This window comes from Protopterus annectens, chromosome 1.part2 (assembly GCF_019279795.1).
Source record: "Protopterus annectens isolate FY-2018-M chromosome 1.part2, PAN1.0, whole genome shotgun sequence".
Classification (NCBI taxonomy): Eukaryota; Metazoa; Chordata; order Ceratodontiformes; family Protopteridae; genus Protopterus; species Protopterus annectens.
In genome coordinates this window covers 676362938-676379035 of record NC_056727.1, presented here as the reverse complement: position 1 = coordinate 676379035, position 16098 = coordinate 676362938, and the positions used below count along the sequence as shown (strand labels likewise).

Below are 16098 nucleotides of genomic sequence, written 5' to 3'. Positions count from 1 at the left end.
TGTGTAGTATCCTATGCTTTCCTTATTTAAAACAACAAAAGTAGTGTTTACATTTTATCACTAAGTAAATCAAAAATGCAAACTAACAGACAATTCAAATTGTATTATTATTTGGTGTCTTAATATATGATATGTTGCCTTTACAGACTTGGAGGTGGCCCAGATGATGCAAAAGAAATAATGCGTCACAGCTTTTTTTCTGGTGTAAATTGGCAAGATGTGTATGACAAAAAGGTATGTTTGTATTGCTAATTCAAGATTTGGAGAATTCATAGTTAATTTGTCATCTTTAAGGATTCACATTTGTCTATTTCAAAAATATGATTTTCTGTTCAGTGGTCATAGTGCTTTTTCACTGTTTAAGTATGTAAATAATATTTATAGTCCAATATTACAAGATGTTTAATTTATCACACAGACTAAAGCTCAGTGTAGTCCATGCATCTGTTTTTCTGTCCTTTTAAGGTGTGAGTAGGGTTGCCACCTGTCAGGAAGTGTTCCTGAGAGTCAGGAAAACAGGGTCTCTGTGAGGAAATCCAGTTATGGTGAATACTTGAAAGGTATTTTGAATCATTCACAGAACTAGCACATTTGTGAAGTATGTTTCCTAAGTTGCTTATAATTTAATTTAAGTTTCATATGTGCATTCAAATGCAGTGTAAAAACAATGTGTTTGGGGTTGGGTTGAAATGTATGACTGTGTATAAGAGCAACAAATTAGCCATAACTACTTCCCCTTTGCATCACTGTCAAACATCAGCATTGCACATAATACGTGGCTATTTTTGGTTGCATAAACAAGATGTGTGGGAAAGGAACACATCACTGGCACAGTAGCACAGCGAATAATGTTGCCATGTTACAGCTCATGCCTTCCTGTCTGAGTTCTTGGCGGTTCTGGGTCCATCTGTGTGATGTCTGCATATCCTTTTCTCTGTGTGGGTTTTATTCAGGTGCACTCATTTTCTCCTGTACCCCAAAGATATGCCATACGTGAATTGATGTTCTTTCAGTTTGTGTGTAGAAAGCATATTGTGTGTGTCTGTCTATTTAGTCATAGTTCTGGCAATGCCAGTGAGAGAAGAGAGAGTGTGTGTGTGTGTGTGTGTGTGTGTGTGTGTGTGTGTGTGTGTGTGTGTGTAAAAATAGTATTGACAGGTGCATAAATAAATCTCCTAAGTAATAAAAAAAAAATAAGGCATAAAATACATCCTAGAACATCAAGAACCTCAAAACTTCTGGGGGCCTTTATTCCTGGCTGTATAACCGGGTCTTTATTAAATGATCAAAAATACAGTTCAGCGAATTAGCTCTTGCCCCCCACACCCCCTGCTAATTATATATACCAACTCCGAGATTGCACTACAGTGAGGAAAGGGCAAATTGTCTGATCTTCACTGTACTGCAATCGCAATGTTCAGAATTCGCTGAACTGTATTTTCGATGGACATAGCATTCGACAAATTCATCTTTCGATAATCTAATATAGACCTGTATAGCTTGCATAGTAGGCTTCTCATTCATAGGCCTCACCTAGTCTAAAACTGACCCCACTCAGAGGTTGGCACAGTGATTGCTTTAGCTTGTGTGTGGAGGCAGGTGTTACTGGTGTCATTATTTTTTAATTTTTACTTAGTCAAACTTTAGAGGTGTGTGTACGCATGTGCAGAAGGTTGCTGTAACTTGTTTGTTGGCTGGGGACAGTGTGGTCATTTTTTTTTAACTTTCCTCAAAGTCACACCTCAAACATGTGCACAGGATGTCACTATAGCTTCTCTGGGGCCAGTGTGCTGCATAGGAGAAACAAGATGGAATAAATTACTGTAAGTGCTATCTTTATTTTCGCTTTCTTCACAATTGAAATCAGTTGCACATGCATGTGGGTAACTTTAGAGGTAAAGAAAAGGAGGCTTGCTCCATAAGTACAATTGACAGCAATAGGTGGAAATTTGTTGTTGTTGTGCTCTATTTATTCTTCTCCTTTCATCCTAGTTTGACTTCAGGAGGGTACCTAGATGGTGTCAGTTTTTTGGGGTTGGGGCTGAGGAGACATGCTGTGTTATATGACAGCAGCAACTTAAAATATATGACTTTGTTGTTTCACTTTCACCCAATTTAATGCTATACAGGAACACTGAAGATTTACTAATTTTTTTGGGGGGGGGGTGACAGTCATCCCAGATATGATTTAAATGCCCTCACAAGTGTTTTATTGTCAGTTTATGGATAAGTACTGCTCAGTTTTATGGCAACTACTGTGTCGTCAGACTTGAAAATTAAGTCTTGAACATTACCTATGTCTTCATTGAAAGAAAAAAAAATCAGTTTCTTTCCTAAGTCATTATTTGTCATTCAGGACATCAATGGACCAAAGGTTGTGCAAAAAAAGGTATAAAATACACATCAGATATATAGAATTCCATAGCATCTGGGGCATAGTGACCCCCAGTATAATTAAATTCTTTCCTGTACAGTTATTACCGTACAGTAATCTTTGCCATTTAGGATATGTTGCGAAAAACTGATGAGATCAAGTGTGAAAAAACAAAAGAACTCTGGGTAGTATGAGGAGGCAAGGATGGAAAACAGGGGAGTAGGATGATAGTAGACACCAGCATACCCCTCAACTTGGAAATGTCAAAAATCTGGACAAAGGCCCATAAACAATAGGTACAAATCTGTACACTGATTAACATAAAGTTTGCATATATAATTGTAACCCGACCACCCCAGTGGAATTGTGGGATACCAACGTTCAAACACAAACTGAAGAACAGACAACCAAATATGGCCCCAGACCCTGTAGTAAACGGTAACCATTTTTTTTAAATGTGTAGCAATTATGTTCACTGGGAAGGGAGAAGATGAGGAATGAACGTTACAATTTTGTTTTTGGTGACTTGCAGCATGTAGGTTTTGTGGTAAAAGTACGGCATTTAATGGTAGGCAATATTCTAATCTTAGCAAAATAATATTATAGTTTGCTAGGACCTCCAAAAGTCATTCTCCATGGCCTACTGATCAGTGGTGTAGCTAGAGTTTGTGCTGCCCTTCCCCCCTCACAAAATCATGGTCGAATGGGGCCCCCACATACAAAGCCCACCCCAATGAAGCCATTCCAGTGCCCCATTACTTGGCTATTTTACCCCATTTACCATAAAAACTGTAATGTGCATACTGCTTTACTTCTACAATGGTTATTTGGATTTCATTTAAAACTTTTATTTTACATTTTATAGCACAAACACTGACAGACATCTTTTCAACAAAGCAATACAGTCTCACATTGAAAACAGACAGCATTAAAGCTTCTCTGCCCTAGAAAGTCACGTTCATTGAAACAGCATTGAAACCCACATTCAAAGAAAATGCATCTGGCCAGTGACGGATAAATATTTACCTTTGGGCTGTTTTCAAATCATTGGCCCCTTGCACACAAAACGTACATGTTTTCTTTGATACACCTTCCCGATTGTATTAAATTATATTATATTCCTTGTATAATAGAGCACACTTGTTAGAGCACATTTTAAATTTATTGCTTTTAACACTTTTCCAGTAAGCAATGAAACAAAATGCATGACATGAGTCAATAATGACAAAACTGCTCAATTCATAACATTTCCATCATAAAAGTCTACTTAAAGTTCTACAATCCACGAGTATCAGTAAATATGCACATTTTCTGCAAAAGTAAAAGTCATCTAAATAATTCCACATTAAAGAGATTGCTGCTAGCAAACAACTTTATATTTCATTGTTTCATCTACAAATAAAGTGCCTGTTGCCCTTGAGGGATAAATTGCCTGTACATTAAAAAATGATAAGCTACTAATATTGAATAGGGAATGGATGGCAAACTGATAACAGGCTCATACATTGTTACTAGGTGTCTTTGCCAAAGAGGACATTCTCAGGACTGCAGCATCCACCCCCGTTAAAAGTACAACACAGTACAGTATCAGCAATCCATCTACATACTGTGGGAGTAGAACACACAGCCTTCTGCATTAAAAGCAAGTATTCTACCTGTTGTGCTGCTAACACAAAACAGACTATGTAAGCAGCACTAAATGTCTCTTTCCCCTGAGGAACTATGCAGCAAAACTTAAGAAATCTGGAAAAAGCCAAAATTTATTGGGGGGCAAAGGCCCAAAACCAGGGACATATTTTAAACAATGTTTGAACAATGTTAGAAAAGTTGCTATTTGCTAGACTAACATGTTGTGTTACCATGCGTTTCCTGAAAGATAGCCATTTAGGTTTCAGTCTTCCTATCATTTAGTGAATTCAGTTCTCAGTAATTTGCTAGAGAAAGATAGCCATTTAAGTTTCAGACTTCCTATCATTAAATGAATTCAGTTCTCACTAATTTGCTAGAAAACCAAACATTTTAAGAGGAACAGGCCAAAGAGCTGGTGTGGGTAGGGGATTCAGGCTCTTGCTCCTTGTATGCAATGTACAGGGTTTGAGCCTGCCTATCTCTAACCACCAGGTTTGCTTACCTGGGGCATTTCACACACACGCTCTGCAGCAGTGACTGATTCACATAATGTATGCAGACAAACTTTCCAGCTAACTGATGTATGCAGACAATAAGTAACTGAAACGGCCGAGACAGCTCTGCAACAACAGATGATTCACACCTGTTGCATTTAAATAATTAACTGAAATGAATAAATAACTGAAATGGCCAATTTAGAATGTATGTATTGTCCAGCAGCAGACAAAACTTGCGATTCATACCTGAAAATGGAATGTATGCAGACAAACTTTCCAGCTATAATGATAAGCTGCATTTAAATAAGTAACTGAAATGGCCGAGAATGTGCGCACATACACATACACACACACACAAGCATCTGAATGTGCTCAGCAGTTAATTCCGAATGCGCGCACATACACACAAGCATCTGAATGTGCTCAGCAGTTAATTCCGAATGCACACACACCAAACTTTCCAGCTAACTAATATATGTAGACAAACTTTCCAGCTATATAAGCTGCATTTAAATAAATAACTGAAATGGCTGAGACAGCTCTGCAGCAATGGCCGATTCACACTTGATGCATTTAAGTAATGTTTGCATTGCCCAGCAGCAGATAAAGCTTTCAATTCACACCTGAAAATGTAATGTATGCAGGCAGACTTTCCAGCTATAATGATAAGCTGCATTTAAATAAGTAACTCAAACCGCCGAAAATGTGCACACACCAGTATCCGAATGTGCTCAGCAGTTAATTACGAATGTTCACACACACACACACACACACACACACACACACACACACACACACACACACACACACACCAGCATTTAGATAAATAACTGAAATGGCTGCAATTTAAATAAATAACTGAAATGGCTGCATATAAATAAATAACTGAAATGGCTGATTTAAAATATATGCATTACCCAGCAACAGATAAAACTTGCAAAAATAAAAATGAGCAACCAGCAGATAAAGCACACATAGTCACCTAATAAGCAGGTAGAATAGAGATAACTGAAACGGCCAATGGTTAATCCAGTTCGGCAGCAGATAAAACTTTCCAGCTAACTTGTTGCACACTTAAAGGGATTAATTGCACACAAAGATTATGGCCTGTTAGATAAGTTTTTTTATCTGGAGGATGGGACATGAATGTGGAGGGACTCCACAAAACTTATGCACATCTGCCACCATTGCTGTTTACATTCCCTTATTTCCCTCCAGTTCAACAGGCAGTGGCTGATGTTGTCATACACGCCCATGTAGGCTGGTGATGGGTGGTGAGTGGTGACATCAGCCATAAATTTAAAAAGGTAAACTTATTATAATAAAAAAAATAAAAAACCCTGGAAATTCGGAAAATAAGGGCGCCAGTCGGAAATTTGTGGCACCCCAATATTTTGCCCTCAAAACTGGTAAATATCGAGGAATTTGGTATGGTTGAGAGGTCTGGACAGCAGGGGTGGGATATTGCCATGGAACACTTTGCCTGGAGATCCATATCATTTAAGTCTTCCAGCTGTTGGCTCTGGGTATGACTATCCTGAAGCAAGGGTCAAGTTTTCATTATATAGAGGAAGTGGCTTATTTGTCAGGAAATGGAAGTCGACAGAAGTGTAGTGTTTTTCATTTTCCTTGGTGAGCTGCATTAATTGTCTACGTTTTAAATAACTAAGGCACTGGAAGTTTTATGAAGACTATCTTGTGAGCAGGTGTCAACTCTAGTTTTGATGTACTTTTTAATCAATTCTGTTAGTGTCAGTTAATTGTGCTGTGTTTATGTACTGTGGTGATGATTATATTAGGATGTTAATTTTGTAGTTTAGTTATGTTTTATTAGCTTAGACAGTTACAATTGGGTAGTTTTGCTGTCTAATTAAATAAGTTCTTCTAAATTACTTTCTATGGCTTTGCATGTAAAGCTGATGAGTCTATAATTACCTGCATCTCTAGAAGGGGAACACCCCTGTATAGGGAAGTCACAGTGGTTGTTCTCTAGACATCAGAGACCAACACTTTTGGTAGGATGAGGTTGAGCAGTGCATACTAGGCACGGATGAGAATTTCAGTCTGGTATATTGTGTGGTCCCTTGAAAGTATTTTTTGTTTTTTAGCTTTTGACAAGGATCTTAATACTTTCTCCAATTATTTTTGTGGGGAAACTAAATTCTCAGGGACATTGGGAGCAACAATGTGGGTAGGAGGGATAAATGTAACTGTAAATTTGTTTTCTAATATACTGTCTATATCCTTGAGTCAGAATGGCTGATATTATGGAAGACCTCATTGCATTGTTGAACATTATTCTTTAATTTTCTGACACAACTGAAGACAAATTTCTAGTTTCTTTTAGAATTTGAAGCTACCTTAACTTCTGATAGTGTGTTTGTTTCTTGTTGGCTTGTTTCAGTCTAGTCTTGAGGTAGGAAGATGGGGATTTCTTGCAGCTTGTTGTTATTTTCCTCCTGTTATCGTACAGGTTATTAATAGAGGAGTTCCACCAGGGAGGCTTCTTCCTGAATTTATCATCATGTTTTGGTTGGATGGGTACTGACTTTTCTGTGCAGTTGTTCAGGTGCTGGTAAAAGTCAGAGGTGAATGTGGCAGCCCTGTCAGTTGGGTCCATTTGCAAGGGATTGTTGGGAGTTTTGCATAGTTCTTCTATAAGCTGAAGTAGATTTGCCTTGGAGACGTCCCTAAATATGTCTTATTTAGTGGTGGGGTGGTACCACATACTTGACAAAGAAGATGACTAATTTGTGGTCGGATGTAACCAGAAAAGAGATGATGCAAAGTGGGGTGCAGGTAAGGCAAGGATATTAGAGCCACTAGTAGGTAGTATTACTGTTTGCTGCAGTGCATTGCTATTAATGATGTCTTGGAAATGCTGAGCATAACTTTTTTTATTGGTGTGTGTGTGCCAGTCAGGATTTGCATATCGCAGGAGACAAAATACAACTGTTTTCACCTACTTGAAAATGATCTGCGAGTGTCCTAGAACACTTGTTATAACACACCAGTACAAAAGTTTATTTGATGATAATCATGCTAGATTCACTTCATATGAAAGTTCCGTCAATGAACAGGCAAACAGAAATTGTAAAAGTGATGAGGCCTTTATGGTAAAGTGGTACTTAATGCAAGAAAAATGTGGTTCCCAGGCTTTCACTTGATTCTTTGTGGAACTGGGCTTGCAGAAGTATTTGAACCACCAGTCATTAATCATGAAATTTGCTAGAATCAATTATTTCACACTCTGGTTCAGAAAAAAAAGTTGTTTTCCTGGTGGATGGTTCCACCCAATATTTCTGAAGGGATATATATATATATATATATATATATATATATATATATATATATATATATATATATATATATATATAAGGTGACAAGACAATTCACATTATCAAAAAAACTTCTCATTACAAAGTAGATAAAAACAAGTCGCACGTCTTTCTAGTGTAGTTGTTTTAATTAAGATGGAATTAAACCAGTTTGAACAAGAGATTAATAAAACAACAGATTGTCTTTAAGTCAGTCGCATGTAATTCAAGTCCGGAAGGGATTACTTTTTTAGATACATTGGTGTATAAAAATAAACTGGAAGATAGTATTCATTTCAAAAATGCAGCCAGCAAGTCAGTATTGCATTTCAATAGTAAGCATCCATTTCATCAAAAAGGAAGCATACTGTGAAAAATAGAAATCTGATGTTGTTAATCTTCTTTCCATCCATCACGGATGGGTTCAGTTCTGAGCCCTGGGAACTGAGTCGGCCTATTACCAAGCTTACACTAGCCAAAAGCTCTTGAGCTAAGCTTCTTCTCCCTGTTACCTCAGATCTCGTTTGCCCCGTAGCCGTAAAGCTGCATTTCAGCCAAGCTCTCAGCTAAGTGGAAACTTTTTTTGATATTTTGTGTGAAAAACTTGTTTGTTTCTTAAAATTTGTGAGTTATAGTTCTTTTCCTGTCGAATTATTACAGAAGTTCTAGATATATTTTCTTTGTTTTTACCACTTGGTAACCTTTTTAAGTACCATTGCTGGTACGGCTCTTTCTCTTCACCATTGTTGTATTCCTTGAATACCATCGCTGGTATTCCTTCGCTGTTCTTTCTTATCTAGTTGCTGTGTTTGATATTGGGTTTGTTGATATATTCTACATGTGTTTAAGTCTTTTTCTGACTTAGGACATTAGAGTTTGCCTTTTTTCTGAAGTTTTTGAATTGTGCTTACTTCTCAAGATGTCGGATAAGAAGGGTACATCAGGTTTCAAACACTGTACCTCGTGTAATGGTAAACTACTTAATAGTGACTGTTACGATGATTGTGTTTATTGCTTGGGGGTGCCCCACCTTTTGGTGCAGCCTTCCTGTGGGATTTGCCAAAGTTTCAGCTAACTCACTTTGAATGAGCACAAGAATAAACTAATTCTGAAGAGACTGCTCAAATCTCCCTTTTCAGAGGCCCTTTCTCCGATGGAGCTCTCAGCCCCTCCTTCGAAAGTTAAGAAAAGGCTCCATTCGGTTCCCTTTTCACCCTCGGGTGACCAGGGTAAGTCTATGAAACCTAAAATTCAAAAGTTATCCTCGAAGCATAAATCTGCCTCCTCAGCACCATCCTCGTCTGCTCCGAGTGCTTCCTCTATTGCTATATCGGTGCCAGCTTTGTCGCTGGCTCCGATACTGCCTCCGGCACCGACTATAGACCTCACCGACTTTGGGACCCATGGCCATTTCGTTACAGTGCATGCCTTCAATGCCTATCTCTGCAGTGATGATTGAACCTCCTGTTTCAGCTCTGAGTGCCCCTTCGGCACCAAGCTTTATTATAACAACAGTGGATTTGACCCCACTACTTCCTGTCTCTAAACTCGAGAGATTGGTGCCAGCAGATCACACACCATGGACCCAATACTCTCAGTCCATCGACCTGTTCTTAGGTCGTGTGTATAGCCCATTCTTAGATCGAGCTGACTCCCCATCCAGAGTATGTACTAGATCCACCAGAAGCCTTTCAGAACTTGATGTCGTGCGTCTTGTGGATCAGCTGTTGGCAGCCAGGAGAATACCCATGACTTCCAAGACCAATCCTCTGGCAGGACTTGGGTTGACCTCTCCACATATTCCATCCTGTACTCCTCCTTCGGACATCTGTTCTGAAGCCTTCTGCTCCAATGTCATTCTCAGAATCCTCCATCTCTGTGCCTGTAGTGGACCTCACTGAGGCTCCGGATCTGTCCCTTTGGTCCTCAATTCCTCCTGAACCGGTTCTTCCTCAATCTTGTGATTGGGCGGTGGGCTCCTTGGTTCGGAGCACAGTTCCGTGTCGTCCTTCGGTTCCATCCTTGCTGCCGGTAGCATCGTCTGCACCGATCCAGCTTGAGGCTTCATCATCGGGAGCGGGTTTGACAGAGCAGGGTGCGACCCTGGTTGCGAGGTTGTCCTCCTCTGTTCTGGGCTCCCATCCCTCTTTGGGCGGACCTGCTTTCCATGTGATGGAGAAGGCACTCTCTTCTGGAAGCATTCCGCTGAAGTCAAAACCCCAGTTCTCTCCCCCCTGAACTACAGCTGCCACGGGCCACCTCCCTGGACACCGGGCAGGAAAGTCGCAAGAAACCGCTGTTCAGGGTATCCACTCTTCCAAGTCCTCCTCAGAAGCCCCCATTGAGGAGCCACCACAAAAGAGATTGTGCAAGAGGAAGCACGTTGACTCACCTGAGGAGTGTCTCACAGAAGACACGAATTACGATGATGGTGAAGGGTCCCCAGAGTCACCCCCTGATGATGTCTCCTTCAGAGACATCCTTGAAATGTTAAAGCAGAGGGTGGCTGGAAGTCCTCCAACCCTTCCTCTGAGGAGTCTGTGTTCCTGCAGGCTTTCCTTGCCCGGCCATCTACATCTTTGGTAACCCTGCCTGCCGACGAGCTAGTCCAGCTCGTAGTGCAATACGCATGGAAGAACCCTGACTCTATTGAGGTGATCCCTTGAAGACCTGACAAAATTCTTTCCCCTCCCGAGGAGAACCCACGTTGGTCCAGAGGTTTACCAGTTGATGCTATGGTGGTGGCGGCCACAAAAAAGGATCTGGCTGAAGAGAATCCTGTTGTCCATCAACCCAACATGTAGACCTGGGCCATGGACAGATTGGGGAAATAAGTTGTTGCATCAGCACCCTTTGCAATTCGATCCCTGAACTATTTGGCACATTTTATGAGGCTCCAAAGAGACTTGATCTCTGAACTCTCTGGAACACTTGCAAGACAGGTGTCTGACAAGGTACGAGACAAAGTTGCCTCGCAGCTTGCTACTCTGGAATCAATCTCCAACTCCTCCATGAGGATGCTTTCACATGCAACCGAAGGGGCGGGTAGAGCTGCGGGTTCAGGCATAGTTATGAGGCGTCATGCCTGGGTGCACATTTGTGACCTCGTAGATCCCTTCAAGTCTTCCTTTCTGAATGCTACCATTGAAGCATCTTCCCATTTTGGTTACAAAGTGAAGGACACACTAGCCAGGTACGAACAGGATGGCAAGACCCTGTCTGCCATAGGCTTTCATTTTTCCAACCCATAATGTTCCTTTTCCAGTAACCAGAGGAGTGGGAAGATGTAGCACAAAAAATCTCAGGGTCCTTTCCATGCCACACGTGGTGGTGATACCCCCCAGAGGCAGAGGGGGCAACAACTCTGGAAGATGCCCCTATAGAGGCAGAGGGGGGTCCATGTAACCAAAGCTCCAGCGACTCTTTCACTGGACAGTCCTACCAGCGCTCCTGAAGAGCTGCCTGATTGCTTGCCTCTGGAAGCAGTTGGGGGTCGTTTCTCTTGGCACCAAACTGCCTGACACACTATTACCACGATCGTTGGGTGCAGAGTATAATTACCAGAGGATATACCATTCCTCTTATTTTTTATCCATAACTTCCATCAAAATGTCCCGGCGTTCCACCCAGTCAAAGGGAAGAGGCAGCTTCAGAAATAAAAAAAAGCTATGCTAAAAAAGTCATCCAGCCAATCCCACCAGACCAATGTGGATCTGGATTTTACTCAAGATTCTTTTTGGTGCCAAGAAAGACAGGGGACTGGAGACCCATTTTGGATCTCAGCAGCTTGAGCAAGTCTGTTGCCCAAACCAAATTCCGGATGACCACAGTTCAGTCCAATCCTCCCTTTTCTGAGGGAGGATGATTGGATGTGCTCGATAGAGCTCCAGGATGTGTATTACCACATCAGAATGGACAAAGCCCTCCAGGAGTCTGCTTCTCTTCAGGCTAGGAGCCAATCATTGCCAGTTTCGTGCCCTACTGTTTGGTTTCTCTACAGCCCCCAGAGTGCTCACAAAGTGCATGGCAGTGGTTACAGCTCACTTGAGACTGCAAGGATTCTGGGTGCTAACATATTTGGACAGTTGGCTCCTCACCACCCCCAGTGAGCATTATCTGGTAACAGCCCTACAATACACACTTTCTCTGGTGGAAATTTTGGGGATAACTGTGCACTGGGAAAAGTCAAACCTGGTCCCGACCCAGCAGATAGAATTCATCGGTGCAGTCTTCAACACCTGATCTTGTCTGGTGTCGCTCCCAGCTCACAGACTCCAGAGATTGAGGCTTCAGCTCCGGGTGATACTCCGTCAGAACAAAGTCTCAGTGAGAGAGATTCTTCATGCCTAGGATCCACTTCAGTCTCAATCCTTGCCAAGCTGCACATGCAAATTCTCCAGTGGCTTCTTCTGGCTCAATGGTTCCCGAATCATCACCCTCTATACTCCCAGATCCAGATAACCAACTCCTGCAAGCAAGACCTTCTTTGGTGGATGAGACCAGACAGAACTTTGGAGCAACCCATTCCAGTCCCCTCTCCCCAAGGCCATTGTGACCACGGATGCTTCCCTGATTGGGTGAGGGGGCCATTTCCAGGGAAAGACAGTCTAAGGCACATGCTCCACATTGGAGGCCAACCTGCATTTCAGCATTGTAGAACTGAGAGTGGTGCTGTTAGCATTGCAGCCATTCCATCCGGTTCTTCCTTCTGGGACAATTGCAATCCAGTCAGACAATATGTCAGTAGTCTGGTATGTCAACAAGCAAGGAGAAACCAAGTCCTACCCCTTGTGTCGAGAGGCCATGAGGATTTGGCAGTGGGTGATAGCTTCCAACCGCTTTCTGATACCAACACATATCCCGGGGAGCTCCAATGTGATTGCGAGCAAGTTGAGCAGATGTAGTCTCCTGCCCCATGAGTGGTCCGTTAATCCCGATGTGGTGGCAGAAAATTTTAACCACTTTAGCCAGCCATGTTGTGACCTTTTCGCCTCTCCATCGAACAATAAGTGCAGCAGCTATTTTGCCCTATTACCCCCAAAGGGGGAGTCCCCAAGGAACGCTCTGCTTCATGATTGGCACACGGGACTTTATGCTTACCCCCCCCCATTCCTCTGATTACACAGTTCTTAAAGAAAGCTGATCGGTTAAAATGCAAAGTGATCCTCATAGCCCCTTTTTGGCCTTGACAAGTTTGGTTCCCCTTCCTTCGGCCTCATCTGATATACCCACCGTAGATTCTGAACCATCTTCCAGACCCAATTGCTCACCCCCAAGGGTTGAGCCTCTCGAATCTGTCCAGTCTCAAGCTGACAGCTTGGTTTCCCCACTTCAGTTAATTGCCAGACAGGCTGATCTCACCTTACCTGTTCTGGATATTATCATGGCCTCTCATAAACCATCCACCAGAAGACTGTATCAGGACAAATGGAAGAGGTTCTCTCTCTGGTCTAAGGATAACATGCTAGATCTGTATTTGGCTCTGGTCACAGCGGTTTTGCAAAACTTCTCTAAATTTTTTGAAGTGGTGCTGCAGCCTCTACCATACATCTGGCTGCAATTTTGAATTACCATAATGGGCTGGATGGTACACCTCTCATCTCACTACATTTATGTAAAACCTTTCTCAAAGGAGTCTCACACATCTGGCCCCCAGTCAGACGGCCTATAGAGCCATGGAACCTCACGTTAGTTCTACAGTCTTTGACCCAGCCCACCCCCTTTGAACCCACAGCGAAGTGCAACCTGAAATTCTTATCTTGGAAGTCCTTGTTCTTGTTCGCTATTAAGTCAGCCAGGTGGGTTTCAGAGCTACAGGCATTTGGTCTTTCACAAGGATGGAGTATCACTCCGGACAAATCCATCTTTCCTTCCCAGGGTTGTTTCTGACTTCTCCATCAATCAGTCCATTGACCTACCAGTGTTCTTTCCGAATTTTTCTAATAAAGGAGAGTACTGCCTACTTTCCTTGGAAGTACACAGATAACTGAAAGTCTGACCAACTTTTCATTTCTTTTTCTGGACCTAGAGTGGGAAATTCTGTGTCCAAGGTTACTTTATCGAAATGGCTAAGGGACTGCATATGCTTTTCTTATTCTTCCACAAAAGAACCTATGCCACAGGTTAAAGCCCATTCCACTAGATCTGTGGTGACATCTGTAGCTTTCCATTCCAGGGCCTGTATGGATGACATTTGTGCAACAGCCACTTGGGCTAAATCCCACACTTTCATCAATCATTACAAATTGGATGTGGTCTCCAAAGGGAGAGCTGCCTTCGGATCAATGGTACTCAGGAACGTTCTTCCATAAGGGGCCACCCATGTGTCTCAAGGTAGCTTGGGATTCTGTCCCATCAGTGATGAATGGAAAGATTAATAACATCAGGTAAAGAAGTTATGTCTTACCATAATGTTCTAAGGCTCCTGGGGGCATACTTTGAGTCCAAGTGGTGTCTTAGGGCATTTGCACAGAATGGGCCTCTGTTTTTCTGTTTTTTCACGGGCAAATTTGATCTGAGGTAACAGGGAGAAGGCCATTGTAGTAGAAGCTTAGCTTGAGAATTTTTGGCTGGCACGAGCTTGATAATAGGCTGACTTGGTTCTGAATCCATCAGTAATGAATGAAAGAAGATCAACAACACAGATAGAACATTATGGTAAGACATAACTTCTTTTTTTACATTTAACGACCAATGAAAAGGCAATGAGAATTTATTAAAAATTTAGAAGAATGATTATCAGAGGGTATCTAATGGACATCAAAAGGGGGCCAGTGGGTTCCAAGAAAATGCCACAGACCCCAGACTGTCAGAAAGTCTGGAGCACAGCTATGAGTCATGTATGTAGTGTAGGTAGTGGGGAAATTAACAAGGCAGTGTAAGACAGTTGGAAGATTTTATCTGGTGATCCAGATTTATATAACATAATTGGTACAGAACCTATTTTTGTACATAAAAAAGAAAAGGTATAACGTGTTTTAGAATCCCACAAGTACTCCAATCACAAGATTGGTGCAGAGAAGGTAGACACTTGAACCTGCAATGATTGTAACATGTATAGGTTTATAATACAGGTCTGTCAGTGTTTTTTGAAAATACCCCTAGAAGTTATTCAAATTTCAGCTATTTTAGATGTCCGTCATCTTATATGGTGAATATTGCCACTGGCACTGTCCATAAATTATAAGAAAGGATTTACAAACATATCTAAGTGATAAAGCGAGGAAATAAATTGAATACTATATGTAAATATGTCAGTAACTGTGGGGGGTTCAAGAAATTTCTGTTTTTTGTGTTAGATGCTGCCAGGGGGCAGTGCTAGGGGCATTAGCAAGAAATAACTGCTAGATTGTTTAGAATATATATGTCAGATACATTTAGATGCTTGCCGAAACAGAGGCTTAAACAACATGGTGAGTTTTACTTGTTTGCAGAATTTAAGGAACAAATTTGATCACACAATCCATTGCACATGACCTAGGTGTGTGTTTTCATAAGGACGCAATGAATTTGTGATAGAATTTAAACAAGTAATCCTTAGAGATTTATACAAGATGAAAGTGCTCATTTCAGTCCATGTTGTATGTGTTAATGATTTTTAGTTGCACACTGTCATGTACTTCCACTGCAGTGGTGGTGCTGCGGTAACATTGTCGCTTCATAGCAAGATGTCCCGTTCGATTCTCAGCTAGAGCTTCTTCTGTGTGGAGGCATACGTGAATGGGGCATGCCTTCATTAAAGGTTGTGCATCAGGGCTGGTAACCCGGTACGTAAAAATCCACTACCAATCATTAGCGGACCGGAGTTCCACTGTGGTGACCCCTAACCGGGAAAAGCCGAAAGACACAAACTGTCATGTACTTCCACTAATTTCCTTTTGTTTTTTGAGTTAGTAGTTCTGTAGGGGAGAAGGAACAGCACTTTTTTTTCATATGTTTTTAATGCTTCAGATTCTGCTGTGGGAACCCACTTCAGCAAACCTTTGCTTTATAGGCAATTGTTCAAACAACAAATGACTGTGTACATGAACCTGAAAGAAACAAAAGCAATTTACAGAGCCTTGACTGCATTTTCACTAGAACGTCCTTCATAATTGCTTTCAAATTGATCTGGACGCCACAGTAGTAATGTGGGTACATTAAGACACTGGGGCACCAGACACCACTTCTTGAACGGATAGTTTTGATCTGGCACTGAGCCCTCGTCTTCCTGCAAAACATTTCTCAGCACTACAGAACTGTTTGGCAGGTGCCCTTTCTTTCAAAACTAGAAGAATAGATT

At 41.6% G+C, this 16098-nt stretch overlaps 1 protein-coding gene across 1 annotated transcript in view; it reads left to right on the top strand.

Annotated features, from left to right (window-relative positions):
• Window positions 1-16098, top strand: part of AKT3 (AKT serine/threonine kinase 3) — a 2413182-nt gene that overhangs the window by 2301734 nt on the left and 95350 nt on the right. The window contains exon 12 of the mRNA XM_044058335.1: window positions 147-234. Within this exon, the coding sequence (XP_043914270.1) occupies window positions 147-234 (88 nt within the window). The remainder of the gene's footprint in view (window positions 1-146; window positions 235-16098) is intronic.